Source organism: Phyllopteryx taeniolatus, chromosome 2 (assembly GCF_024500385.1).
Source record: "Phyllopteryx taeniolatus isolate TA_2022b chromosome 2, UOR_Ptae_1.2, whole genome shotgun sequence".
Taxonomy (NCBI): domain Eukaryota; kingdom Metazoa; phylum Chordata; class Actinopteri; order Syngnathiformes; family Syngnathidae; genus Phyllopteryx; species Phyllopteryx taeniolatus.
This window is the reverse complement of record NC_084503.1, coordinates 38,605,788-38,633,042: the sequence shown is the minus strand read 5'-3', so window position 1 is coordinate 38,633,042 and position 27,255 is coordinate 38,605,788. Positions and strand designations below refer to the sequence as shown.

The 27,255-nt window shown below is 46.5% G+C and overlaps 1 protein-coding gene across 4 annotated transcripts; it reads left to right on the top strand.

The window, feature by feature from the left end:
- The first annotated feature begins 7,510 nt into the window (after positions 1 to 7,510).
- nrn1lb (neuritin 1-like b) lies at positions 7,511 to 27,186 on the top strand. 4 transcript variants are annotated; one of them, XM_061766155.1, is made up of 4 exons: positions 7,511 to 7,831; positions 13,497 to 13,605; positions 22,289 to 22,436; positions 23,668 to 27,186. In XM_061766155.1, the coding sequence occupies exons 2-4, from the start codon at positions 13,533 to 13,535 to the stop codon at positions 23,969 to 23,971; spliced, it is 525 nt and encodes a 174-aa protein (XP_061622139.1). In that variant the 5' UTR covers positions 7,511 to 7,831; positions 13,497 to 13,532; the 3' UTR covers positions 23,972 to 27,186. The 4 variants fall into 4 exon arrangements, with proteins under 4 accessions (XP_061622139.1, XP_061622138.1, XP_061622140.1 ...); XM_061766154.1 differs by having other exon boundaries at positions 7,512 to 7,831; positions 13,441 to 13,605; XM_061766156.1 differs by lacking the exon at positions 13,497 to 13,605 and having other exon boundaries at positions 7,531 to 7,831.
- The last annotated feature ends 69 nt before the right edge of the window (positions 27,187 to 27,255 follow it).

Here is a 27,255-nt window from a genome sequence, read left to right as displayed (position 1 = left end):
GCATCTTACTGAGGAGCATCTTCATGGAAGTCGGTATGTCTGAATTATACTGCTCCCAGGTGGCCAAGGTGCATACAGTCAAAGGAGCAGCACAATAAATTAATCTTGATGCACAATTGTTTTAATTCTTTACATTCTATTGCATTATGTTCTTACTATATATTTTAGGAGCGTAGTCACGGAACAAATTACTGTGAACTTGTTTTTCAAGGCACCACTCTACAATACAAAATGACAAAGATCCAAGCTTGACTATTTGGCCAGTTGGCTAAAACAGCATATTTTATATTTTATATGACTTGTTTTTCCTTTTGCTCCAGGACAGATGGATTTCAATGACATACTGTAGTTGATATTATACAGTGGGGCAAATAAGTATGTAGTCAGCCACCAATTGTGCAAGTTCTCCCACTTAAAAAGATGAGAGAGGCCTGTAATTTTCATCGTAGGTATACCTCACCTTTGAGGGACAAAATGAGAAGAAAAAAATCCACAAAGTCACATTGTCTGATTTTTAGAGAATTTATCAGTAAATTATGGTGTAAAATAAGTAAGAAGCTCCTCTGTCCTCCACACGTGGGGTCAAAATGATCACAAGAACAGTGAGCAAAAATCCCAGAACCACACGGGGAGACCTAGTGAATGACCTGCAGAGAGCTGGGACCAAAGTAACAAAGGCTACCATCAGTAACACACTAAGCCGCCAGGGACTCAAATCCTGCAGTGCCAGACGTGTCCCCCTGCTTAAGCCAGTACATGTCCAGGTCTGTCTGACGTTTGCTAGAGAGCATTTGGATGAGCCAGAAGAGGATTGGGAGAATGTCATATGGTCAGATGAAACCAAAATAGAATTTTTTGGTAAAAACTCAACTTGTCGTGTTTGGAGGAGAAAGAATGCTGAGTTGCATCAAAAGAACACCATACAGTGAGTACGGAAAGTTTTAGAACCCCTTAAATTTTTCACTCTTTGTTATATTGCAGCCATTTGTTAAAATCATTTGTTCATTTTTTTCCTCATTAATGTACACACAGCACCCCATATTGACAGAAAAAAACGGAATTGTTGAATTTTTTGCTGATTTATTAAAAAAGAAAAACTGAAATCTCACACAGCTGTAAGTATTCAGACCCTTTGCTGTGACACTCATATATTTAACTCGGGTGCTGTCCATTTCTTCTGACCATCCTTAAAATTGTTCTACACCTTCACTGGAGTCCAGCTGTGTTTGATTATACTGATTGGACTTGATTAGGAAAGCCACACCCCTGTCTATGTAAGACCTTACAGCTCACAGTGCATGTCAGAGCAAATGAGAATCATGAGGTCAAAGGAAATGCCTGAAGAGCTCAGAGACAGAATTGTGGCAAGGTACAGATCTGGCCAAGGTTACAAAAAAAAATTCTGCTGCCCTTAAGGTCCCTAAGAGCTCAGTGGCCTCCATAATCCTGAAATGGAAGACGTTTGGGACGACCAGAACCCTTCCTAGAGCTGGCCGTCCGGCAATTGGGGGAGAAGAGCCTTGGTGAGAGAGGTAAAGAAGAACCCAAAGATCACTGTGGCTGAGCTCCAGAGATGCAGTCAGGAGATGGGAGAAAGTTCTAGAAAGTCAACCATCACTGCAGCCCTCCACCAGTCGGGGCTTTATGGCAGAGTGGCCCGACGGAAGCCTCTCCTCAGTGCAAGACACATGAAAGCCCGCATGGAGTTTGCTAAAAAACACCTGAAGGACTCCAAGATGGTGAGAAATAAGATTTTCTGGTCTGATGAGACCAATATATAAATTGTTGGCCTTAATTCTAAGTGGCATGTGGGGAGAAAACCCGGCACTGCTCATCACCTGTCCAATACAGTCCCGACAGTGAAGCATGATAGTGGCAGCATCACGGTGTGGGTGTGTTTTTCAGCTGCAGGGACAGGACGACTTGTGATTGAAGGAAAGATGAATGCAGCAGAGTACAGGGATATCCTGGACGAAAACCTTCTCCAGTGTGCTCAGAACCTCAGACTGGGCCGAAGGTTCACCTTCCAGCAAGACAATGACCCTAAGCACACAGCTAAAATAAAGAAGGAGTGGCTTCCGAACAACTCTGTGACTGTTTTTGAATGGCCCAGCCACAGCCCTCACTTAAACCCAATTGAGCAGCTCTGGAAAGACCTGAAAATGGCTGTCCACCACCGTTCACCATGTAACCTGACAGAACTGGAGAGGATTTGCAAGGAGGAATGGCAGAGGGTCCCCAAATCCAGGTGTGAAAAACTTGTTGCATCATTCCCAAAAAGACTCATGGCTGTATTAGCTCAAAAGAGTGCTTCTGCTAAATACTGAGCAAAGGGTCTGAATACTTTATGGCTGTGTGATATTTAAGTTTTTCTTTTTTAATAAATCTGCAAAAATTTCAACAAAACTGTTTTTTTTCTGTCAATATGGTGCTCTGTGTAGATTAATGTAGAAAAAAATGAACTTAAACTATTTTAGCAAATGGCTGCAATATAAAAAAAGAGTGAAAAATTTAAGGGGGTCTGAATACTTTCCGTATCCAGTGTACCTACTGTGAAGCATGGGGATGGAGACATCATCCTTTGGGGCTGTATTTCTGCAAAGGGACCAGGATGACAGATCCGTGAAAAAGAAAGAATGAATGGGGCCATGTATCGTGAGATTTTGAGTGAAAACCTTCCATCAGCAAGGGCAGCATTGAAGATGAAACGTGGCTGGGTCTTTCAGCATGACAGTGATCCCAAACACACTGCCCAGGGAATGAAGGAGTGGCTTTGTAAGAAGCATTTCAAGGTCCTGGAGTGGCCTAGCCCGTCTCCAGATCTTAACCCCAGAGAAAATCTTTGGAGGGAGTTGAAAGTCTGTGTTGCCCAGCGACAGCCCCAAAACATCACTGCTCTAAAGGAGATCTGAATGGAGGAATGGGCCAAAATACCAGCAACAGTGTATGAAAACCTTGTGAAGATTTACAGAAAACGTTTGACCTCTGTCATTGCCAACAAAGGGTATATAACAAAGTATTGAGATGATCTTTTGTTATTGATCAAATACTTTTTTCCACCATAATTTACTAATAAATTTAAAAAGAAGACTGTGATTTTCTGGATTTTATTTTATTTTTTTCTCATTTTGTCTCTCATAGGTGAGGTATACCTGTGATGAAAATTATAGGCCTCTCTCATCTTTTTAAGTGGGAGAACTTGCACAATTGGTGGCGGGCTAAATACCTTTTTGCCCCACTGTACTCCAAGTTGCACCATTGTTTTCTCCCTCTAGAAGGCACTTATGGAGTGAGCTCAGTCATTGCAGTTTGGATGGCCCATTGCCTGAAGGTTCTGATTTGGAATACAGTTCTATCGATATGAACAATTCTTAACAATGACAACAAAAACAATAATGCTAATGATGTCAAGAGTTAGGTTGGGTAAAGGGATGGTGAGTATTCCACAGAGAGAGGACCTAGACTCTAATCTCATCTGGATTTTTTTCCCCTCCTTCCGTGTTACATAATGCTTTAATCCAGTCCTGTCAATCAAACTTACACAACTCTTCTTTTTCAAAGACCGCCATGATTACAACACAAACCTTTACGTTCAGGCCTGTTTGTGCAAAATGTGTCATCTTTTGAAGGCCACTGATTTGGTATCTGTCACATTTGGGGTGGTCGAAGGCAAGGCAAAAACATGGAAGACCCAAGTGCAGGGAAGCAACGCAGTAGTATATAAAAAATTATATTTAATTCCAAAAACAAAGGAAAACAAGGATCATGGAAAAGTCTAAATGTTAAATTAACAAAGTCCAAAATCTAAACACAAAGTAACAAAGAAACACTTGAGTAAACCCAAAACAAGAAACAACACACGACTGGTGAAATAACTGAACGACACAACTGGCAACTATGACATGACAATGACATACTGCAAACACACCTGACAACAACAATGAACCGACAAGAACTGAAAGAAATCAGGGAACTAAATACAAAGAGATTGACGAGACAACGAGGAACACCTGGACAAGACACGAGTGGCTGGAGAGAGCTGATTGGTCGACAAGGTAGAAGGTTGACGAGAACAGGTGGACACAACAACCAAATGAGCACACGACAAACATGGAACACAGGAAAACATGGAACAAAACTAAACACAACCCAAACCAAAACACAGACCATGACAGTTTCCCCCTCCAAAGGAACGGATCCCAGACGTTCCCCAAAAGAAAACCAAAAAGTCACCAACCCCAGGGTGGGTGGAAGGGGGCTTGGAGGAGGGTTCAGAGTCCACCCCTCAGGTCAGTCTGGTGGCCGTCCAGGCCACCTGAGGTGAGGTGCTTGGCTGAGCGGTTCAGGAGGTCGTACAGGACGCCAAGCCCCAGTGTCTTTATAAGGCCATTCAGGCGGACGGCCACGGTGCCGAACCCAATGGTAATGCAGGGGCCAGGCAATGGGGTCTGGTGGCGGCCGCTGGACGAGCGCCGCCGGAGCAAGGACGGGTGGCGGAACGGGATCCTGGCGCAGCTGCAGAGGAGGGAGAACAGGAGCATGGCGCAGCTGCCGAGGAGCCGTAACGGGGTCTGCAATCGATTCCTCAGCCTGCTGCCATTGAGGTTTGAGAGTAGAGGGTTCGAGAGTGGCAGGTTTGGGGGCAGGTTTGGATGGACGTGATTTAATTGGAGGCATCGAACAAGGTGTGGGAACTGGTGAAAAATTAGGTGACTTGGGAACAGAGGGGAAAAAACGAGGGGGCAAAATTTGACCTTTACTTGGGTGCCTATGTTGGGCACCACGCGGCGGTCCCGGGTAGATGGCCAAACGGGTGCCCAAGAAAAGACGTGACAAAAACTGACTTGGGCTGGAAAAACTAGTGAAGGAACCAGAAAAATTTAAATCTGTGTCGGAGTCAGAATAAGAATCTAAAAAAAACAATGTGGAGGTAAAATTGTACGGCACGGGGATTAACTAGAAAAGTGGGGGACACGGGTGAAAAGGACAGAGAAGACGGAACGATAGGGCTTACTGGAGGAGGGTAGGTATGGTTGGCAGGCTGAGGACGGTGGGAGGCAGTCTGGTGGTGTCCAGGGAGACGCCATGTTCTTCCCGCTAGGTCCTGTTCTGTTCGGTTCATTCTGTCACGTTTGGGGTGGTCGAAGGCGAGGAAGGCAAGGCAAAAAGATGGAGGACCCAAGTGCAGGGAAGCAGGGAGGCAACGCAGTAGTGCAGGAGTATATACATTTTTTAAAATTTAATTCCAAAAACAAAGGAAAACAAGGATCATGGAAAAGTCTAAATGCTAAATTAACAAAGACCAAAATCTAAACACAAAGTAACAAAGAAACACTTGAGTAAACCATTTTTAACACAGAACACATTAATGGCATTTTCATTCATGTCAATGACGAAAAATGATTTAAAATGTGCGTGTTTTGAATTAGTCTGTGTTAAGGTATATTTTTTTTATGAGTCTCAATGGATTCTATAGTTGCACCAAATATTGTGGCTAATAAATGTACATACTACATACCCTTACATTGGAGTTTAGACTGTCACACTATAAGTACTTGCTAATGCTTGATGATTTTATTTAAAAAAAAACCTAAAGTAAATAAGCACAAATCCCTCGTAATGTTAGTTGACCAATACATCAATGTACTTCATTAATGTGTCTTAAGGGTGACAGTGTGAAACATGTCTGCCAAACAAACAAAGAGCTGCTGTCAAAGTAGCTTCCATGATGATGTATTAATTCAGGCCTGTGGCTTCAGTCACAGACAGATTAGTCTTCAGTTAATGGTTGTATTAAACTGCAGATTAACAATGTGCTGCCATTCCTTGTCAGTATACAGATGTGAACCAGGATTTACACTAATGCACAGTGTGAGCCACCTGTAGGAGGGTGTAGCACAGGATTTGGAGGCCAAAAGGTAGAGAGGAAGAGGATTTCAAGCCAAGGTAAGGCAATACGGTTGTTCATCTTAAAGACCCTGTAAAGTTAATTCTGAGATTTGTTTGTAAATGCATAATATATGTTTGAAGATAATTGCTAAAAACGTGCAAAGACTGATAACTATGTAGTACACAATTGTGGAGATATTGTGGTCAGCAGTTTTTCTGGGCCATGGTTAAAACGGGGATCAGTGATGCACTTTGGTACTGACATGGGTCACCTCACCCCCACTGTATAAGAACTTTAGCGCCTTCGTTTGCTTCAGCAGTTATGTGGCGCAGTTGCGAAGTGCAATTAGCTTGCTAGCTGTTCCTACACCCCGAAAATGCATCTTCCCTTCGGATAGTCCGCTGGCCTGGCTGCTTTAGAGCGCCTCGTTGTTGCCCGAAACTGCATGTGCATCACGCAGAGAGAGATGGAAGAGTGAGGAGGGAGAAAAAAAGTAAAAAAATAAAAGAAGTCAGACTTGGCAGCCAGCTTATGAGCAGAGCTTTGCGTTAGTGTGGCCGCTTTAGAGTGCCTCGTTGTTGCCTGTGAGTGCGAGCACGTCACACTGAGAAAGAAAGAAAAGCAAGGAGGGGTTGGGGGAGGCGAAGTCAGACTTGAGAGTCAGTGTGTGGACAGAGACTTTGTCCTGACGTGGCTGCTTTAAAGCGCCTCAATCTCAGCCAGAAGTGTGTGCACGTCACGCAGAGAAAGACGGAAGAGTGAGGAGGGGAAAAAAATAAAAGTTGACAGCCAGTGTGTGGACTAAGGGCTGGCTTGGCCACTTTAGAGCGCCTTGTTGTCGCGGTGCGGACAAGCCCTGCAATGACCCAGTGGGATATATTCCAGCCACCGGAGGCTTTAAGCAGATATAATTTTGCTACTCAAATGCAATAGTTTGTATAGGCATAAGAAAATGCTAGGCAAAGTCAGGTTGTAGTAATCCTAATTGATTGACATTTGACAGTTGAGCTGGGCGTGATTTCAGCGCATTCAGTGGGCACGGCCACAGCGTTCATCCTTCTTGTCGATTTTTTAATCAGTCAAATTAGGCAGGGTTGTTAACAACACTGTTCTTTGTGGTGTGTCAAATTTAGAAGTAGAAGTTTTTTTTCCCCACTTTACACGGGACTTTAAAGTAGAGTGTCTCTTTTGTCCTCTTCAAATAACTCATGATCCACACACTGTGACTTTGCATGACTCCCACGTGGATTGGTTGTACTCTCAAAGGGTGCTCTGCTGCCACATTGACATCTCAGGTGCATGGCTACATTCTCTCATCTGCACTGGGACACCATCTGTTCACATGAAGGGGGGAAAAAACCCCTACTCATAATCATGTTTCCATTTTACATCTCCCCTGTCACATTTGTCAAAGCAGGATTCTGTTACAGGTCAATGTTTGTTGGACACGTTATTACAATGTCTCGCTGGATGTGTTTGTGTGTGTGTCAATAAAGGTTCTAAATACTAAAGACCGGAAATTAGAATGCTTTAATCCAGTGTGCTGCGTTGGGATGTGTGCTGCTTTGGTTCAACCCTCTCATGACGCAGACCACACACGCACACACACACACACACACACACAAACACACACGCACACACACACACACACACACACACACACACACACACACACACACACACACACACACACACACACACACACACACACGCTAATCCAGCAGGCTTGTGCCACTGTGCGTTTTGTACTTTTGCAATTCTCATGAATTCCCAACGGATGGTGGCAGGACGCTTCACATTTTGTGGATTTACATCCATCAGTAGCGTCACATCAGAGCCTCTACGTTGGAGGGACTCAGCTCCACGGGACTCTGCTGAGCCCAAAAATGAAGTCCCGGGCAGGCGTCACAGCTCTACTGCTGCCCATCGCCTTCTCCATCAGTAAGATTGTTTCTGTTTGGTCTGTGTGAGTGTATGTGTGCTGTCAAGTTTCCAGAATTTTGTAGCAATTTTGTCCCATCTTGAGGGTTGCTTTATGTGGGTCCTGAGTCTAGTTGGACATTCACGTCTTTCAAAAAGTAGTTTGGATGACTGCTAAAGAACATGACATGAGTGAAACACTGATGAAAAACAGATGGAATATCTAATTCTTTGTATGTAGCTATAGCTGTACAATTTCACATCATGAGTGTAAAAATAATTGGTTAAAATACAATTTGTCTCCTGTAACTTTACACAGAATCATATGTAGACACTGATGATTGTTTATGGTGTAGTACAAAATCACAAATTTGGGTATGTCATGTAGATTGGAGACTACATTTGTATGGATATGTGTGTGACAGACACTTTCAGAAGGGATTTCTCTGCCTGCTGTGATTGTAGCAACCAATTCAAGGACTGTATTAAAATTTGGCCTTTTCGAAGATAATAATGCTCGCTTTTAATTGATAATCAGAGAGGTGTTACTTAATTCAATTTAGGTATTTGTTTATTTAAGTGGTTGTACAGTAGTTTGCAGTGGTGTGGAACTGCGCTGCCTGAGAGAGTGACAATGTTAGAAACACCTCTCTGAATGATGAAGTACCACAGCAAACTATCCAGCCATCCTTCCAGCCATGGTCTGTACTACTTGTGGAGTGTCAGGGACAGACCTGAATCAATAGTTGACTGAAAATGGGCTACTAACCAGGAATTTAGACCAGGCCATCTTCATCAAAGGCAGTTAGGAAACCTACTACACTACCAATAACTGAACGTGAACCCTGGCACAGTTGGGAATTTGCTTATTTTTTGATAATTATTTTTTGGAACCTATCTTCTGGTATTTGTTGCAAAACTCAATGAACTTTGATATAAAAGTATTGCTTTGGCGCCATCTTGTGGCAGCTTGGGGCCAATGAACTATGTTGAAGTGAAGAGAGGAGGTTCATTTAGTCAGGTCAAAGCATTGTCTGATGAAGTGCTTTGCCATCATCTTGTAGCATCAATAGGCAATTGCAAACCTTTTTTTGGTGGTCACTTAACAGCAGGGCTCTGTCCCCAGCCCCTGCAAATAATGGGGGAACAGTGTATTATTATCTTTGTAATGCAAAATGGTCCCCTCCTTGAGCCGTCACCTTGTCGTGGTGGAGGGGTTTGTGTGTCCCAGTGATCCTAGGAGCTAAGTTGTCTGGGGCTTTATGCCCCTGGCAGGGTCACCCATGACAAACAGGTCCTAGGTGAGGGACCAGACAAAGCACGGCTCAAAGACCCCTAATGATGACGACAAACAATGGACTTCGTTTTCCCTTGCCCGGACGCGGGCCACCGGGGCCCCCCGCTGGAGCCAGGCCTGGTGGTGGGGCTCGAAGGCGAGCGCCTGGTGGCCGGGCCTGCACCCATGGGGTCCGGCCGGGCACAGCCCGAAAGGGTAACGTGGGTCCCCCTTCCCATGGGCTCACCACCTGTGGGAGGGGCCATAGGGGTCGGGTGCAGTGTGAGCCGGGCGGTGGCCGAAGGCGGGGACCTTGGCGATCCGATCCCCGGCTACAGAAGCTGGCTCTAGGGACGTGGAATGTCACCTCTCTGGCAGGGAAGGAGCCCGAGCTGGTGTGTGAGGTCGAGAAGTTCCGACTCGATATAGTCGGAGTCGCCTCCACACACACCTGGGGCTCTGGTACCAGTCCTCTCGAGAGGGGTTGGACTCTCTTCCACTCTGGAGTTGCCCATGGTGAGAGGCGCCGAGCAGGTGTGGGTATACTTATTGCCCCCCGGCTCGGCGCCTGTACGTTGGGGTTCACCCCGGTGGACGAGAGGGTAGCCTCCCTCCGCCTTCGGGTGGGGGGACGGGTCCTGACTGTTGTTTGTGCCTATGCACCAAACAGCAGTTCAGAGTACCCACCCTTTTTGGAGTCCTTGGAGGGGGTGCTGGAGAGCGCTCCCGCTGGGGACTCCATTGTTCTGTTGGGGGACTTCAATGCTCACGTGGGCAATGACAGTGAGACCTGGAAGGGCGCGATTGGGAGGAACGGCCCCCCCGATCAGAACCCGAGCGGTGTTCTGTTATTGGACTTCTGTGCTCGTCACGGATTGTCCATAACGAACACCATGTTCAAGCATAAGGGTGTCCACACGTGCACTTGGCACCAGGACACCCTAGGTCGCAGTTCGATGATCGACTTTGTGGTCGTGTCATCGGACTTGCGGCCGCATGTCTTGGACACTCGGGTGAAGAGAGGGGCGGAGCTGTCAACTGATCACCACCTGGTGGTGAGTTGGCTCCGATGGTGGGGGAAGATGCCGGTCCGACGTGGCAGGCCCAAACGTATTGTGAGGGTCTGCTGGGAACGTCTGGCAGAATCCCCTGTCAGAAGGAGTTTCAACTCCCACCTCCGACAGAACTTTGCTCATGTTCCGGGGGAGGCGGGGGACATCGAGTCCGAGTGGACCATGTTCCGCGCCTCCATTGCTGAGGCGGCCGACCGGAGCTGTGGCCGTAAGGTGGTCGGTGCCTGTCGTGGCGGCAATCCGCGAACCCGTTGGTGGACACCAACGGTGAGGGATGCCGTCAAGCTGAAGAAGGAGTCCTATCGGGCCTTTTTGTCCTGTGGGACTCCTGAGGCAGCTGATGGGTACCGGCTGGCCAAGCGGAATGCAGCTCTGGTGGTCGCTGAAGCAAAAACCCGGGCATGGGAGGAGTTCGGTGAGGCCATGGAGAAAGACTTCCGGACGGCTTCGAGGAAATTCTGGTCCACCATCCGACGTCTCAGGAGAGGAAAGCAGTGCACCACCAACACTGTGTATAGTGGGGATGGGGCGCTGCTGACCTCGACTCGGGACGTTGTGAGTCGGTGGGGAGAATACTTCGAAGACCTCCTCAATTCCACCGACACGCCTTCCCATGGGGAAGCAGAGTGTGAGTTCTCTGAGGCGGGCTCTCCTATCTCTGGGTTTGAGGTCACCGAGGTAGTTAAAAAGCTCCTCGGTGGCAGGGCCCCGGGGGTGGATGAGATTCGCCCGGAGTTCCTAAAGGCTCTGGATGTTGTGGGGCTGTCCTGGTTGACACGCCTCTGCAACATCGCGTGGACATCGGGGACAGTGCCTCTGGATTGGCAGACTGGGGTGGTGGTCCCCCTTTTTAAGAAGGGGGACCGGAGGGTGTGTTCCAACTACAGGGGGATCACACTGCTCAGCCTCCCTGGTAAGGTCTATTCAGGGGTGCTGGAGAGGAGGGTCCGTCGGGAAGTCGAATCTCAGATTCAGGAGGAGCAGTGTGGTTTTCGTCCTGGCCGTGGAACAGTGGACCAGCTCTACACCCTCGGCAGGGTCCTCGAGGGTGCATGGGAGTTCGCCCAACCAGTCTACATGTGTTTTGTGGACTTGGAGAAGGCGTTCGACCGTGTCCCTCGGGGAGTCCTGTGGAGAGTGCTTCGGGAGTATGGGGTACCGAACCCCCTGATACGGGCTGTTCGGTCCCTGTACGACCGGAGTCAGAGTTTGGTCCGCATATCCGGCAGTAAGTCGAACTCGTTCCCGGTGAGGGTTGGACTCCGCCAAGGCTGCCCTTTGTCGCCGATTCTGTTCATAACTTTTATGGACAGAATTTCTAGGCGCAGCCGAGGCGTAGAGGGGGTCCGGTTTGGTGGCCTCAGTATTGCATCTCTGCTTTTTGCAGATGATGTGGTTCTGTTGGCTTCATCAAGCCGTGACCTCCAACTCTCATTGGAGCAGTTCGCAGCCGAGTGTGAAGCGGCTGGGATGAGAATCAGCACCTCCAAATCTGAGACCATGGTCCTCAGTCGGGAAAGGGTGGCATGCCATCTCCAGGTCGGGGATGAGATCCTGCCCCAAGTGGAGGAATTCAAGTATCTTGGGGTCTTGTTCACGAGTGAGGGAAGAATGGAACGGGAGATCGACAGGCGGATCGGTGCAGCGTCTGCAGTGATGCGGACTTTGTATCGGTCCGTTGTGGTAAAGAAAGAGCTAAGCCGAAAGGCGAAGCTCTCAATTTACCGGTCGATCTTCGTTCCTACCCTCACCTATGGTCATGAGCTGTGGGTCGTGACCGAAAGAACAAGATCCCGGATACAAGCGGCCGAAATGAGTTTCCTCCGCAGGGTGTCCGGGCTCTCCCTTAGAGATAGGGTGAGAAGCTCGGTCATCCGGGAGGATCTCAGAGTAGAGCCGCTACTCCTCCGCATTGAGAGGAGCCAGATGAGGTGGCTGGGGCATCTGATTCGGATGCCTCCCGGACGCCTCCCTGGTGAGGTGTTCCGGGCATGTCCCACCGGGAGGAGACCCCGGGGACGACCCAGGACGCGCTGGAGAGACTACATCCTTCGGCTGGCCTGGGAACGCCTCGGGATCCCCCCGGAAGAGCTGGATGAAGTGGCTTGGGAGAGGGTAGTCTGGGCGTCCCTGCTGAAGCTACTGCCCCCGCGACCCGACCCGGATAAGCGGTAGAGAATGGATGGATGGATGGATGCAAAATGGTTGATAAAGCTCGTAAAGATGTAATAATAGACAGCTGTACCTAATGAGGCACTGCATGTTTGTAACACTGTATGAGCACACAATTATATTTTCATCAGCAGCATTGTTCCAGGCCAGTAGCTACAAGAGCATATCAAACAATGTCAGTGATTGAGTGGAATCATTTTGAACATTTCAGTTAAATTAATAGGATTAATGGAGTCTATTGACTGGGTCCCAGTCTTGCAATGGTCCTTTCACCAGATCAGATGGGCTAGGATCTGTTCCCTGTTGAAATCTTGAGCAGAATGCTGGGTAGAAAATTAAAGAAATGTGCTAGAATAGAATATAGTGTACAATATAAGGACCCTGTCAACCGTGGAAGGGTGGCAGTAGCTCATCTGTACCAATTTGGGCTTTTCAGAGAGAGGGATACCATTCGAAACCCGCTGCAGACACACAGACACACACACAAAGAGAGAAAATACCCAATTTACAAGTTTTTCGAGATACGAGCTGTCGTTCAGACAATTTTTTGCTTTGACTTGCAACAAACACTTGAGATACGAGTGCTGTATGGTGGCAGTGACTCAACTCACTTCACAGCAATCAACAGTTTTGTAGTGTCATGGTCTGTGTTTTGGTTTGGGTTGTGTTTAGTTTTGTTCCATGTTTTCCTGTGTTCCATGTTTATCGTGTGCTCATTACGTTGTTGTGTCCACCTGTTCTCGTCTACCTTGTGTCGACCAATCAGCTCTCTCCAGCCACTCATGTCTTCTCCAGGTGTTCCTCGTTGTCTCGTCAATCTGTTTGTATTTAGTTCCCTGGTTTCTTTCACTTCTTGTCGGTTCATTGTCATTGCCTTTGCATTATGGCATTGTCAGGTGTCATTGTCCCTATCTGTTCTACGTCCTACCCACCAGCGATAGTTTGTTTCCAGTTTTAGGTATTTAAGTGTTTCTTTGTTACTTTGGTTTGGTTGTGGGACTTTGTTTAGTTTTGCTTTATCCACGTTCCTTGTTGGCTGTTTTTGAAGATTAAATATTTTTTTGAGACTCCCGCACTCCTGCCTTGCCTCCTTGCTTCCCTGCACTTAGGTCCTCCACGTTTTTTGTCTTGCCTTCCAAACCTTCGACCACCCCAACCATGACAGAATGAACCGACCAGAACAGGACCTAGCGGGAAGAACATGGCGTCACCCTGGACACCACCAAACTGCCTCCCACCGTCCTCAGCCTGCCAACCATACCTACCCTCCTCCAGTAAGCCCTATCGTTCAGTCTTTTCTGTCCTTTTCATCTGTGCCCCCCACTTGTCCTAGTTATTTACCATGCCCTACTATTTTACATCCACATGTTTTTTTAGATTCAGATTTTTCTGATTGTGAAGATGGCCCCGATTTAGTTAACCTCCTGTCTGATTCTGACTCTGACACAGATTGAGATTTTTCTGGTTCCTTCCCTAGTTTATCCCGTCCTCGTCAGTTTTTGTCACGTCTCCCCGTTTCCAACCCCAGTGAGTCTGAATCCTTTCCCTCTGACCTTTTCTTGGGCACCCGTTTGGCCATCTACCTGGGACCGCCGCGTGGTGGCCAACGGAGGCGCCCAAGTAAAGGTCAAATTTTGCCCTCTCATTTTTTTCCCCCTGTTCCCAAATCACTTAATTTTTCACCCGTTCCCACACGTTGTTCCACAGCTCCAATTAAGTCACGTCTATTCAAACCTGCCACCATGTTCAGTACCAGCCATTTTTCCAAGTTCCCGAGACCCTGTGCACTCTGCCCCTCCCGCACCCTCTACTCCCAAACCTCAATGGTGGCAGGCTGAGGAAGCGACTGCAGGCCCTGTTCCTGCTCCTCGGCAGCCGCGCCAGGCTTCCGTTCCTGCTTCTCGGCAGCCGCGCCAGGCTCTCCTTCCGGCTCCGGCCCAGCGGTGCTCGTCCAGCGGCCGCCACCCGTCCCGGCTCCGGCGGCGCTCGTCCAGCGGTGCTTGGCGTCCTGGACGACCTCCTGAACCGCTCAGCCAAGCACCTCACCTCGGATAGCCTGGATGGCCACCAGAGTGACCTGAGGGGTGGACTTTGTACCCTCCTCCAGGCCCCCTTCCGCCCACCCTGGGTTGGTGACTTTTTGGTTGTTGTTTGGGGAACGTCTGGGATCCGTTACTTTGGGGGGGGGGGTAATGTCATGGTCTGTGTTTTGTTTTGGGTTGTGTTTAGTTTTTCCTGTGTTCCATGTTTGTCGTGTGCTCATTAGGTTGTTGTGTCTACCTTCTACCTTGTCGACCAATCAGTTCTCTCCAGCCACTCATGTCTTGTCCAGGTGTTCCTCGTTGTCTCGTCAATCTGTATTTAGTTCCCTGGTTTCTTTCACTTCTTGTCGGTTCATTGTCTTTGTCTTTGCAGTATGGCATTGTCGGGTATCATTGTCCCTATCTGTTCTACATCCTATTCACCAGTGATAGTTTTTTTCCAGTTTTAGGTATTTAAGTGTTTCTTTGTTACATTGGTTTGGTTGTGGGACTTTGTTTAGTTTTGCTTTATCCATGTTCCTTGTTGGCCGTTTTTGAAGATTAAATCATTTTTTTGACTCCCGCACTCCTGCCTTGCCTCCCTACGTCCCTGCACTTGGGTCCTCCACGTTTTTTGTCTTGCTTTCGACCACCCCAACCGTGATAGGTAGATAGAATTAGCAAGCAATTCTTCAAAAAGAGGCTCCAAGCTGTTTGTTGCCACTCTCAGTTGAAGTTTAAGCCAAAGACAATTACACTTTGTGCATTTAAAAACACATACAGTAGCCTCCGCTAGCTTAATGCTAACACATAATGGGAAATGCCATAGACAGGCTAACTAATAGCATCTATGTGGCGGTGATATAATCCTTTAAGCAATGGATATTTGAACACAAATCGTGAAGCAAAACGTATACAGATAATCTAACAATATTCACAGACGTGATTCCTCTCCTGCAAAGAATGACTATGAGTCCAGTTTTTCTGACAAATGAGTCTTTATATTCTGTACATCTGTATATCTATACTAAATTGTCCCCAAAGCGCACACATCAGAAGGAGCAGCACAATGTGCATTTAATTGATGGAAAAAGTGTGACAAAAACTTCATCTTGAGTCACTTTTGTGTGGAGGAATTCAATTGACTCCAGTAACTCACGATATGCGGAACTCACTCTCCTAGCGGGTCCTTGTCCTATTAGACAGTATTACTAAATGGGACCAAAACCCACTAGCCTGGTAGCAAAATCTTGTGTAACTAAATCTTTCCAGTCAGACAGAGGGTTGTTTTGTCTCATCAGTGCAGTCAGGCAATGCTTATGTAAGGCCACAGTGAACCTAGGCTTTCACAATGTGTAATCCTTCCAGATGAATACAACACAACATATTTTTGCATCTATTTGATCCTTACAAGCATATGGACATTGCATTTTACTAAACTACATGAAATCCCCCAACCATCCATGTGAATCGATATAGTTTTGACTCCATGTGTCACGTATGGAGATGAGCTGGAACCAAGAGCAGGCAGAGGCAGATGGATTATGATTAACGGTTTATTAGGAAAGGTAATAGAGGTGGTCCTAGGTGGGTTGGCAGGCAGAGGTGGAGACAGGCTTAAGCAAAGAGATGTGGAACATGGGGTGAATTTTTAAGGACTGCGGAAGTTTCAATTGGATGGAAGTGGGATTGATAATTTTGGTGATGGGGAAAGGGCCAATGAAGCGCGGAGTGATCTTACGGGACTGTTCGAAGTGGGAGGTCGTGGGAAGAAAGCCAGACAGACTGACCCACCTTGTATTCGGGCGTCGGGGAGCGATGACGGTCTGCGAGCTTTTGCTTGCCGCGGACCGGGTCAACGCCGCCCGGACGTCCTTCCATACTGCCTGGACTCTCTGGAGGTGATCCTGTACGGTGGGAACTGCCACCGCCTGCTCCTGTACTTTGAATAGTGTGGATTTGAATAGCCAAGATGGCGCCTACCAGTGTGGTCTAGTATTGTTTTTGTTTTTCGTTCGTCTTTGGAGACATTACACGACTCACTTACACAAGGGGAGACTTGCTAACCATCAAGGAGGCTACTCCGGACTTTATTTCACCAACTTTCGCAAATCCGCTCAGTTTTTTCCCCCGATTACTCACCGGAGCAGCGTCCGCGGTTTTCGGCGCATGGAGGCGGAGGCGACGCCACAGAGGGAAGCGAGGCGGCATCCAGGTGAAACTCTGCAAGAGGGGATACAGATTGGCGTTCCCGTCGATCCACCTCGCGAATGTACCCAACAAAATGGACGAGCTTCATCTCCTTATAAAGACCAGTAAAGACTTTGGACGTTCCGCCGCCATGTGCTTTACGGAGACCTGGCTCTGCGACGCTGTACCCGATGGCGCAGTCATGCCTCCCGGCTTCCATATTTACCGAGCAGACCGCGGCATGGAATTATTGGGGAAAACAAAAGACGGCGGAATATGCTTCTATATCAACTAAAAATGGTGTACGGACGTCACGGAGCTCAGCACACACTGCAGCCGCATTTGGAATCGCTGTTTTTGAACTGCAAGCCATTCTACTCGCCGCGTGAGTTCGCATCATTCATCCTCGCTGGAGCGTACATCCCGCCTCAAGATAACACGAACGCCGCACTGCTAATGCTCGCCGAACAAGTCAACGAAATTGAAAAAAACCACCCGGACTCACCCCTCATTATTCTCGGGGACTTTAACAAAGCTAAACTCAACCACGAACTCCCTAAATACAAGCAGCACATCGACTGTCCTACCAGGGAAAATAACATTTTAGACCACTGCTATACTACGCTAAAAAACGCATACCGTGCTATACCTCCTGCTGCCCTAGGCTCCTCTGATCATTCCTTAATTCACTTAAGACCGACGTAGAGGCAAGAACTTAAATGCGCGAAGCCTACAGTGAAAACAGTGAAAAAGTGGACCAATGAAGCAAAGATGGAACTTCAAAGCTGTTTAGACTGCACAGACTGGAGTGTCTTTGAAAATTCAGCTGGCAGCCTGGATGAATATACGGACACAGTCACATCCTATATCCGTTTCTGTGAAGAGGTTTGTGTACCAACAAAGTCATTTCGCACTTTCAACAACAACAAGCCGTGGTTCACTGTCAAACTTAAGCAGCTTCGCCAAGCTAAGGAGGACGCATATCAGAGCGGGGACAGGGCCCTGTATAATGTCAACATGGCACTGCACTTTTCCTAGAACACCTCGACAGTGCAGGGACCTACGCTAGGATCCTGTTCGTGGACTTCAGCTCAGCGTTCAACACCATCAGCCCTGAACTCCTTTCATCCAAGCTTCTCCAGCTCAGCGTCTCACCTGCCATCTGCCAGTGGATTTACAGCTTCCTGACAGGTAGGACACAGCAGGTGAGGCTGGGAGAGACCACCTCATCCACACGCAGCATCAGCACTGGGGCGTCCCAAGGTGGTGTCCTCTCTCCGCTGCTCTTCTCTCTCTACACGAACGACTGCACCTCAGCGCACCCGGCTGTCAAACTCCTGAAGTTTACAGATGACACCACTGTCATCGGCCTCATTAAGGACAGTGACGAGTCTGCATATCGACAGGAAGTGAGAGCGGCTGGAGCTGTGGTGCGGCCGACACAACCTGGAGCTGAACATGCTCAAGACTGTAGGGATGATCGTGGACTTCAGGAGGCATCCTTCGCCACAGCTGCCCCTCACGCTGTCCAGCTGCCTTGTGTCAACCGTCGAGACCTTCAAGTTCCTGGGAATTACAGTCTCTCAGGACCTGAAGTGGGCGACCAACATCAACTCCGTCCTCAAAAAGGCCCAGCAGAGGATGTACTTCCTGCGGCTTCTGAGAAAGCACGGCCTGCCACAGGAGATGCTGAGGCAGTTCTACACAGCGGTCATTGAATCAGTCCTGTGTTCTTCCATCACAGTCTGGTTTGCTGCTGCTACAAAAAAGGACAAACTCCGACTGCAACGGACAATCAAAATAAAATAAAATAAAAAATGTACCGGCATTACCAGACAGCTAGCAACCCTTTATTGCTCAGTGACTGTTTTTTTTTCTTTTTGTCAATGTCTTTATGTCACAAAAGTGTTCTCTGTCAATTGACTGTCTGTTGTCGTACTAGAGCGGCTCCAAATACCGGAGACAAATTCCTTGTGTGTTTTTTTTGGACATACTTGGCAAATAAAGATGATTCTGATTCTGAATAGTGGAGGTTGGAAACCGTAGTTAGCCATGAACGGGGACATACCGGTAGCAGAGCTGGTGAGGGAGTTGTGAGCGTACTCAATCCACGAGAGGAATGAGCTCCATGAGGAGGGGTTGCGTGCAGCCACACAGCAGCCGGTAATGAAGTCCACGGCGATGTGAGATCAAGGGCGGCTTGGAATTGGCAAGAGGCGCAGCAGACCAGCTGGGGGCAGGTGTGAAGACTTCCCTCGGGCGCAGACGGAGCACTGGATGTACTTGGTTGTATGGGTGATGCCAGGGTGAGTTTTGTGTTGTGGGCCCACTGTAGGACTTCAGAACGTGCAGAATCCGGTACAAATAGGCGGTTTGGAGGCCCGGTCTTGGGATCAGGTTGATTCTTTTGAGCCTCTTTGACCACCTGCTCAATCTTCCACATGGCTGCTCCAATGAAGCAGCAAGAAGGGAGGGGTTCTGCTGAGCTGGAGGGTGGTGAATAAATACGGGACAGGGCATCTGGCTTGGTGTTATGGGAACCGGGACGGAAGGAGAGACTGAAATTTAACCTGCTCAGGAATAGTGCCCAGCGAGGATGTTGAGGGTTGAGACGTTTAGCGGAACGTAGGTAAGCGAGGTTTTTGTGGTCTGTCCAAATGATAAGTGGCTGTTCAGTCCCCTCCAGTCAGTGTCTCCATTCCTCCAGGGCCCATATTATGGCCAGCAGCTCTCGGTTGCCGACATCATAATTCCTCTCTGCAGCGGATCGGCGACTGGGGGAAAAAAAGCACAGGGGTGTAGTTTCTGGGTCGTGGGGTCCCGCTGCGAGAGGACAGCTCCAGCTCTGGAGTCCGAGGCGTCAACCTCCACCACGAACTGAAGGGATGGGTCAGGGTGGGGCAGAATGGGAGCATTGGTGAAAAGGGTTTTGAGTTTATTGAATGCTTGAGAGGCTGTCGGGTCCACTGGAAAGGGGAGCTGGTGCGTGTGAGGCTGGTGACGGGGATTGCGACCTTGCTGTAGTTTCGGATCAATCGACGGTAGAAGTTGGCAAATCCGAGGAAGCGTTGCAGTTCTTACCTGGTATGGGGATGGGCAAGTCAGTGATGGCTTAGATCGTGGCGGGGTCCAGTTGCAATTATGTAACCGAGAAAATGTACCGAGGAGAGGTGGAATTCGCATTTCTCAGGTTTGACAAACAGACTGTTCTCGAGGAGGTGCTGGAGGACTTTGCGCACATGCATGCGGTGTACTTTGGGGGAGCGGGAGAAGATTAGAATGTCATCAAAGTACACAAATACGAACCAGTTGAGCATGTCACGGAGGACATCATGGATAAATGACCAGGTACTCGAAATGTCAGAGAGGGGTATTGAAGATGGTCTTCCATACATCCCCCTCTTGGATACTGATGAGGTGATAGGCGTTTCGGAGGTCCAATTTGGTGAAAATCTGAGCTTTGCAGAGGGGTTCAAAGGACGGGTCGATCAGGGGTAGCGGTGACTTGTTTTTTATGGTTATGTCGTTGTGTCCTTGGTAGTCTATGGAGAGGCGGAGAGTGGTGTCTTTTTTCTCCACGAAGAAAAACCTGGTCCCGACCGGAGACGAGGAGGGGCGTATGAGTTCAGCAGCCAGGGAGTCTCTGATGTAATTCTCCATAGCTTTTTTCTCCACACAGGAGAGATTGAACAGTCGGCTGCTGGGAAGTTACCGGCAAGGGATCAATGGCACATCAATGGTGGGAAGTGGAGCTACCTGCAAGAGATCAATGGCACAGTCGTATGGGCGGTGGAAGGGGGGTAGAGAGATTGCCAAGTCCTTGCTTGATACTGCGGAGAGGTCATGATACTCTTTGGGAATTTGTGAGAGGTCCAATGTGGTGACAGAGGGTGGTGGGTCTTCTGAGGGTGGCATAGCAGAGAGCAGACAATGAATGGCAATGAGGACTCCATCCAGTGATGGATAAATGATTCCAGTCTATGGCAGGGTTGAGAAGTTGGAGCCAGAGAATTCCAAGACCTAAGAGGGTCTCAGGGGAAGGAATGACAAAGAGTGAAATGTTCTCACGGTGATTCCCGGAAATAAGGAGCGTGATAGGCACTGTTTGGTGGGTGACAGGGGAAATGACTCTGCCATCCAGCGCTGTGACTTTTTTCGGGGACAGAAGTGGTTGGAGAGGGATTTGGAGCTGGTGAATTATGGGTTCATCGGGTGCTACGGGGAGTGACGAAAAGTGCAGGAGGCGGGGGAAAAGCTGACGGCGAGTGGGAGGGTTTTTGCGCGAATGGACCCCCCTCTCTTGTGCTCTCTCTTGCAGTCTGTTATCCAGATGAATGGAAAGGGCGATGAGATCCTCGAGAGAGGAGGGCTCGTCCTGGCCCGCGAGCTCATCTTTGACTTGTTCGGAGAGGCCGTTTGAAAAAATCCCCCTAAGCGCAGCGTCTTCCCACCCGCAAATCACCCGCAAATATAAGGAACTCAATGGAGTATTCTGCTACAGATTTAGTGCTCTGAGTGAGCGTGAGGAGGCGACGGGTGGCTTCTTTGCCCTGAACGGGGTGATCGAATACTTTACGGAGTTCGGCGGAAAATGAATCGAATGAATGGAGTTGTGCCATAAGGAAGTGGACCATTTAGCTGCTTTGCCGCGGAGGAGGTTAGTGACATATGCTACTTTGGATTGTTCGGTGGGATAACTGTATGGTTGAAGGTTGAAAACTAGGGTGCAGTTGAGAAGGAATTGGCTACAAGCGCCGAAATCCCCGGAGTAGGGTTCGGGTAGAGGTACATGTGGTTCTTTGTGAGGGAAGTTCAGATTGCATCTTTGAGGAAAGGATGGATACTTGTTGCGTGAGGGAGTGTAAGGATTCCATGATTTCTTGGAGAGTCTTTTCTTGTCTTCGTATGTAGGCGCCTTGGATGGTGAGTGCGTTCTTAAGCGCCTCCAGGGTTGCTAGGTCCGTAATGGCCAAAGTATTCTGTCACGTATGGAGAGGAGCTGGACCCAAGAGCAGGCGGACGCAGATAGATTATGATGAACGGTTTATTAGGAACGTCACTCATGGTGTAGTGGTACGCCTGACTTTGGTGCGGGCTGCGTGGGTTCAGTTCCCATTCAGTGACGGTATGAATGTGAGTGCGAATGGTTGTCCGTGTCTATATGTGCCCTGTGACTGACTGGCGACCAGTTCAGGGTGTAGTCCGCCTTTCGGATAGGGAAAGGCTCCAGCGCCCCGCAACCCTAACCAGGATAAGCGGTGTTGAAAATGGATGGATGGAGGGGTTTATTAGGAAAGGTAATGGAGGTGGTCCTAGGTGGGTTGGCAGGCAGTGGCGAGGACAGGCGGCTGGCTTGGCGGCAGGAATGACGTGGATCAGGAACATGGGGGAAACAATGAGAACGAGGAGAGACACGGCAGTCATAAAAGGGAACGAGGAATAGTGTGGCTTACGTGAGGCAGTTGGGCCTTGGTACCGCTTGAAGAAGATGCAATACTTTGGCGAGGATTTCTGGGAACAGGCAGGCTTATATGCAGGTGGTGACGAGGGCTGATTGGTGACAGGTGCGCGGCTTGAGGAAGGAGCTGAAAGAGAGGGGAGGGGAGAGAGAGAGGAAGAGAGGGCGCAAAGCGCCATCCAGGCTCCAAAAACGGTACTGCAGGGCAGTACATGACACCATGTGCGCAATGTGCATGCGTTGTTCATATTAAATATACTTTCATTACAACTTTTCCCTTTTCTCCAGGCTTGGTCCAAGTATGTAATGGCGCTGCAATTGCTGTTTCATGTGGTTCCATCTACAAGAGTTTTGCACAGTGTTTGCTGACACTCGGGGACAGTTTGGTGGAAACACAAAAAGACAAGGACACGCAGGACATTGACACAATCTGCAGGTGAGAATCAGGCTGTCACCATAGAAACCATTCACTAACTCTCGATACTCATCCCCATTGACGCTTTGGAAATTTCTGATACCGTAAGCAAGTTGTAAAAAGCGCCCTATGATTGACTGTCAGTCCAGTTAGTACCCAGCCCCTCGCCCAAAGTCAACTGGAATAGGTTCCAGCTCACCTTGTACCCTAATGAGGACAAGTGTTCGAGAAAATGGACAGATGCAAGTTGTAAAATTAGAGTTACGGAGGAACATTTCCACTCTGTTGGTGGTATGTGTACTTCATGAATGGAAGTTCACAGTTAATTTTTAGCTTTTGGATATGAAGACCACAGTCTAATAAAACCTTACATTTGCTGCTAGAGAAGAACATCCCTGTAACATTTACAGTATATGGGTCCATAACTATTTGTGTTTCTTTAAAAAAAACAACAAAAAAAACATCTAAATTTAGTTTAATGCAGCATAATCACAAACGGGTATTAAGACTTTTGCTTTGCAGATTTCCACTTGTTGCTTGTTGTCGGAATTCCACTTAGGTAATATTATGTTAAATTTGACTTGTTTAAGTAGTACTTTGTTTATTAGTCTAACCACTGAAGCAAGTTATTGTTTTGTGCATATCACCTTGCCTTCTGAGCCATTTATACAAAACATGTCTTAAGTGAAAATGGATGTTGTTTGCTTGTTACCAGTTACTTGGGTAATATTATGTTAAATTTGACTTTGCTGCTTACTAGTAGCCCATCTATTGTATGTTATATTATGTTAGTAGTTTAACCCTAACCATAATTTGAAGGAATTGTGAACAGTTTGAAATAGCAGTCAGTGTTAGTGCAAAACCTTCAGACGGGAAAAGCCTACCAGAACATTTGAAGTTTATTTGGGGTTAATCGGAGGCACTTCAAATCCTGACTCCTATTTAACATGAGTTTGAATGTGATTGTTTAATTCTGAACACAGTGCATCCCTATTCACTGTATGAGAGTGTGCACACTTTTGCAACATACTATCTGAGTTGTTTATCTTGTAATGCCCCTCTCGAAAGGATTTCTCCCCCCGCCCCAATTGAGTTGTACAGGTTATAGGTCGCATTATCATTTTATTAATATCACAAAAACCTAGCATTCAAACCAGGGTGTGTAGATTTTTTATATCAACTGCACATGACAATGTCTGATGGCTTCTTTCTGCACCCAATTTGACTTACTTCTCTTCCTCAATCCTCAAAGGTCCTGGAATGACTTCCATACTTGTGCCAACACGGCCATGTCTGGCTGTCCCAGAGAAGCGGCAGCAGTGTGGGAGTCCCTAAGACAAGAGTCCAAGAAGGCCCAGTTCTCTGGAAACCTCTACAACATGTGCGCCAGCCTCACCACACTGGCACCTAGCACTGTGCCAGCCCCACTGACCCCTCCCACCTTGGATCAGACCAACCAGGAAACACTGAAGGGGAGAACGCACCAGTGGAGCCCCTCTCTCACCGCAATGATCCTTCCAATATGTAGCACTTTACTAGCGCTGCTCAGGATCTAGCTTTATATTTTACAACGGAATCAAGCAGGTGAATTTGCATAGTTTTTTTTTTTTTTTTGCTGAGAGACATTAGTGTGGCTGCTTGTTGTACATACAGAATGTACAGCATACTACATTGTATATTCTGACCTGAGTGCTGATAGAAATGCAACAGTGGGGCTGCCCAGGAACATCAATTACCCATAAGCCCTCTCTGCATTTAGGTGACCAGATCAAGAGAAGAATAAAGCCAGCTTTATTCCTTTAAATCACGATGACAGTCAACAGTCAGAGAGAGTTGATCCAAACACATGAACACGGATCACAGGTCAGGAACGTTTGTGATTAGGTCTCAATCCTAAAATCAGGATTTCAGAGAGCGAGTCAGAAAGAATCCTTGTTACTTTTGTTTCAGCTTTAAAATGTATTTTAGCACGATCAGATTAAATGCCTCTCTCTCTGAGAGAAGCCAACCTAATTGAAATATTTTTGGTCAAGACAAGTGGACTGCAAACAGCTGCCAGCTATTGACTGAACTTACTTGTTTTGGTAAAAATTGAAAAATAAAGCCAGGACAAACAATATGTACATATTATATTATTGAGATATAAATCAAATCTCTTCAGAAATAACTTGCGCAGTTTGGATTCCTTATTTTTTTTCCCCTAAACACATGCACATTTTGAGTATGAGTCATATGTACCGCAACGGCGCGATGTGTTTGTTGTAACGCTTTAAAAAAAACAAAAAAAAAACTTACATTTCTCTCTTTTTGTGTTGGTAGTTGGAGCTGCTCTACTACGTTAACAGAGAATACCTTTGAGACATAAAAACATAAAAACAAAGTCACTGAGCAATAAAAGGTTACCGGTAATGACGAGACATTCATTTAAAAAAATTTTTTTTTGACAATTGTGCAAATGATGCCGAGTCCTCCAGCAATTTGGAGTAGTTTGAAAAACCTAATAAAACAATAGTCTGGTACAGTGCCATTGTGCAAATGGCGCAGAGACTTCGAGAAATTTATGCAGTTTAAAGTGACTAGTAGTCACGATAATCTGGAACAGTGTCAATTGTGCAAATGGTGCAGATACTTCTCAAGCACATGAGTGGCCAGTATTGGTGAACAACAGATTTGCAAGTAGTGCAGAGTGGCGACACTACTACATTGAGTGCACAAATAATGCAGAATTGGCCCGACAGAGACGTGATAACAATCTCAAGACTAAATTGGCTGCATGTTACAATGGAATTGTAAGTTAACTGTTTAAGAAGTTAATGGCAAGAGGGAAGAAGCTGTTGGTATGTCTTCTACTTTTGGTTTGCATTGTTCGATAGTGCCTACCTGAGGGAAGGAGCTGGTGGTGACCAGGATGTGGAGGGTCCAAGAGGATTTTGCATGCTCTTGTCTTAGTTCTGGCAGTGTGCAAGTCCTCAAGGGCAGATAGGGGGGGTTACCGACATTTTTTTATGCAGTTCTGATTGTCCGTTGCAGTCGGAGTTTGTAATTTTTTTTGTGGCAGCACCAACTTATACTGCAATGGATGAATATAGGACTGATTCGATGACTGCTGTGTAGAACTGCCTCAACAGCTCCTGTGGCAGGCCGTGCGTCCACAGAAGCCGCAGGAAGTATGTCCTCTGGTGAGCCTTTTTTTGAGGATGGAGTTAATGTTGGTCTCCCACATATCACAGTGAATAAAAAAAAAATATTTAAAAAAATAAACAAATAACATCAAAAACATAATTCAGGTTGCAGGACTGTGCCGAGAATTTACCCCTCAGTCATTGTATCATCAAATATACAGAAAGATAAATGAGTGAACTTACTTTTGTCCTTCCCATGGCCTTCAGAGGATCTGAATGACATAACTCCCTCTGGCCCATGTCGCTTTTTCAGAGGGGTAACATATTAGGGTAAGAGGACTGAATGAAAATTCAGGTACTCGACTAAAGAGTGAATTTCAACGCAATTGCTTAAAAAAAAAGAAACTTAGTGTAGTTGGGAAAAGGAGTAAAACATGTAAAAAAAATATAACATTTTAAATGATTACAATTATCATATTTCATGGTAATTCAAATTTTAAAAAGCAGGGAAAGGCAATAAATCAAAATTTTCAGTGTTCGAGGTAGTTTAAATTAATACTTGAAATTGCATTTATTGAATATAGAAACAGATCGATGTGCAGGACACTTTTGAAAAAACATTAAAATTTTTAATTTTATTATGCAGTTATTCAATTTCCTGTGGAAGCAAAAGGCACCATTCGGTGGAATGGTCCATATACGGTAACTGGCAAATGCAAAAGACCAAAGGCTGAATTAATAATCACATAAAAAAAAAAACAACAAAAAAAACATTTTTGTATTGACCTGATTTTAAACATATGTTTCCTTTGGTTTAATGTTTTCCCCCTTTACCAAGGTATTTTTCAGTAACATTAATAATATCCAATATTTCACAGATGTCAAATGTACAATTACAGTTAATTATTTTTTTTAAATTTAGATTTCTTTGTAAATTGTTGCTTTTTCAGTTAGTGTGAGTGGGAGAATATCCGTGGATGTGTGCGTGTATGTGCGTGTGATCTTAATACTCTTAAACGGTTTCATAACAATCATGGGATGAGTATATTAATCTCGTCTGTCTTTATTCATTCGCTGTGTTGATGCATCTACCGTGCACCTCCAACCACATTTCAAACAGTCTTAGAGCCCTGAAAAAAATTTGGTGGCAGGCTGAGAGGGAAGAAGACCGCTCTCACGTGATATAACAAAAAAAAAAAAAAAGTCAGAGGTCAGATATGAATGCAGTATCACTGCAGCACGATGAATGTTAAGAAGCAGCAGCTGCTGAGCCAACCATTGTGTTCTGTTATATAAAAGATTAATGTATTAAACTTATATTAAATTCAATTATTATAATAGTGTAATTTTATATACAATACTTCGCAACAGTTTAATTATAAGTGTAATTAAATGATGGCACTGTTGATGTGAAACAAGCCTGACTGCATATTAAAAACCTTTGGATTGTCTATTGTTTAAAATAATGGGAACATGCATATGATGATGGCATATTGTCAGTGTGTGACAGGTGAGCATGTAGAGAGGCAAGCGTCTCCTGAATGTGAATGATTTCATCAATATACAGGCCATTATTGTGGAACATTATAAGATGCAGTGATAAGATTGAAAATATTCTTGTATTTCTTATTAAAACAGAATTGATCGGTCTTCCAGTAAACTATGCCTGTTCTTTACCTTTTCAAATCATCATTGAGCAGTATAAGAAAAACTGGTAT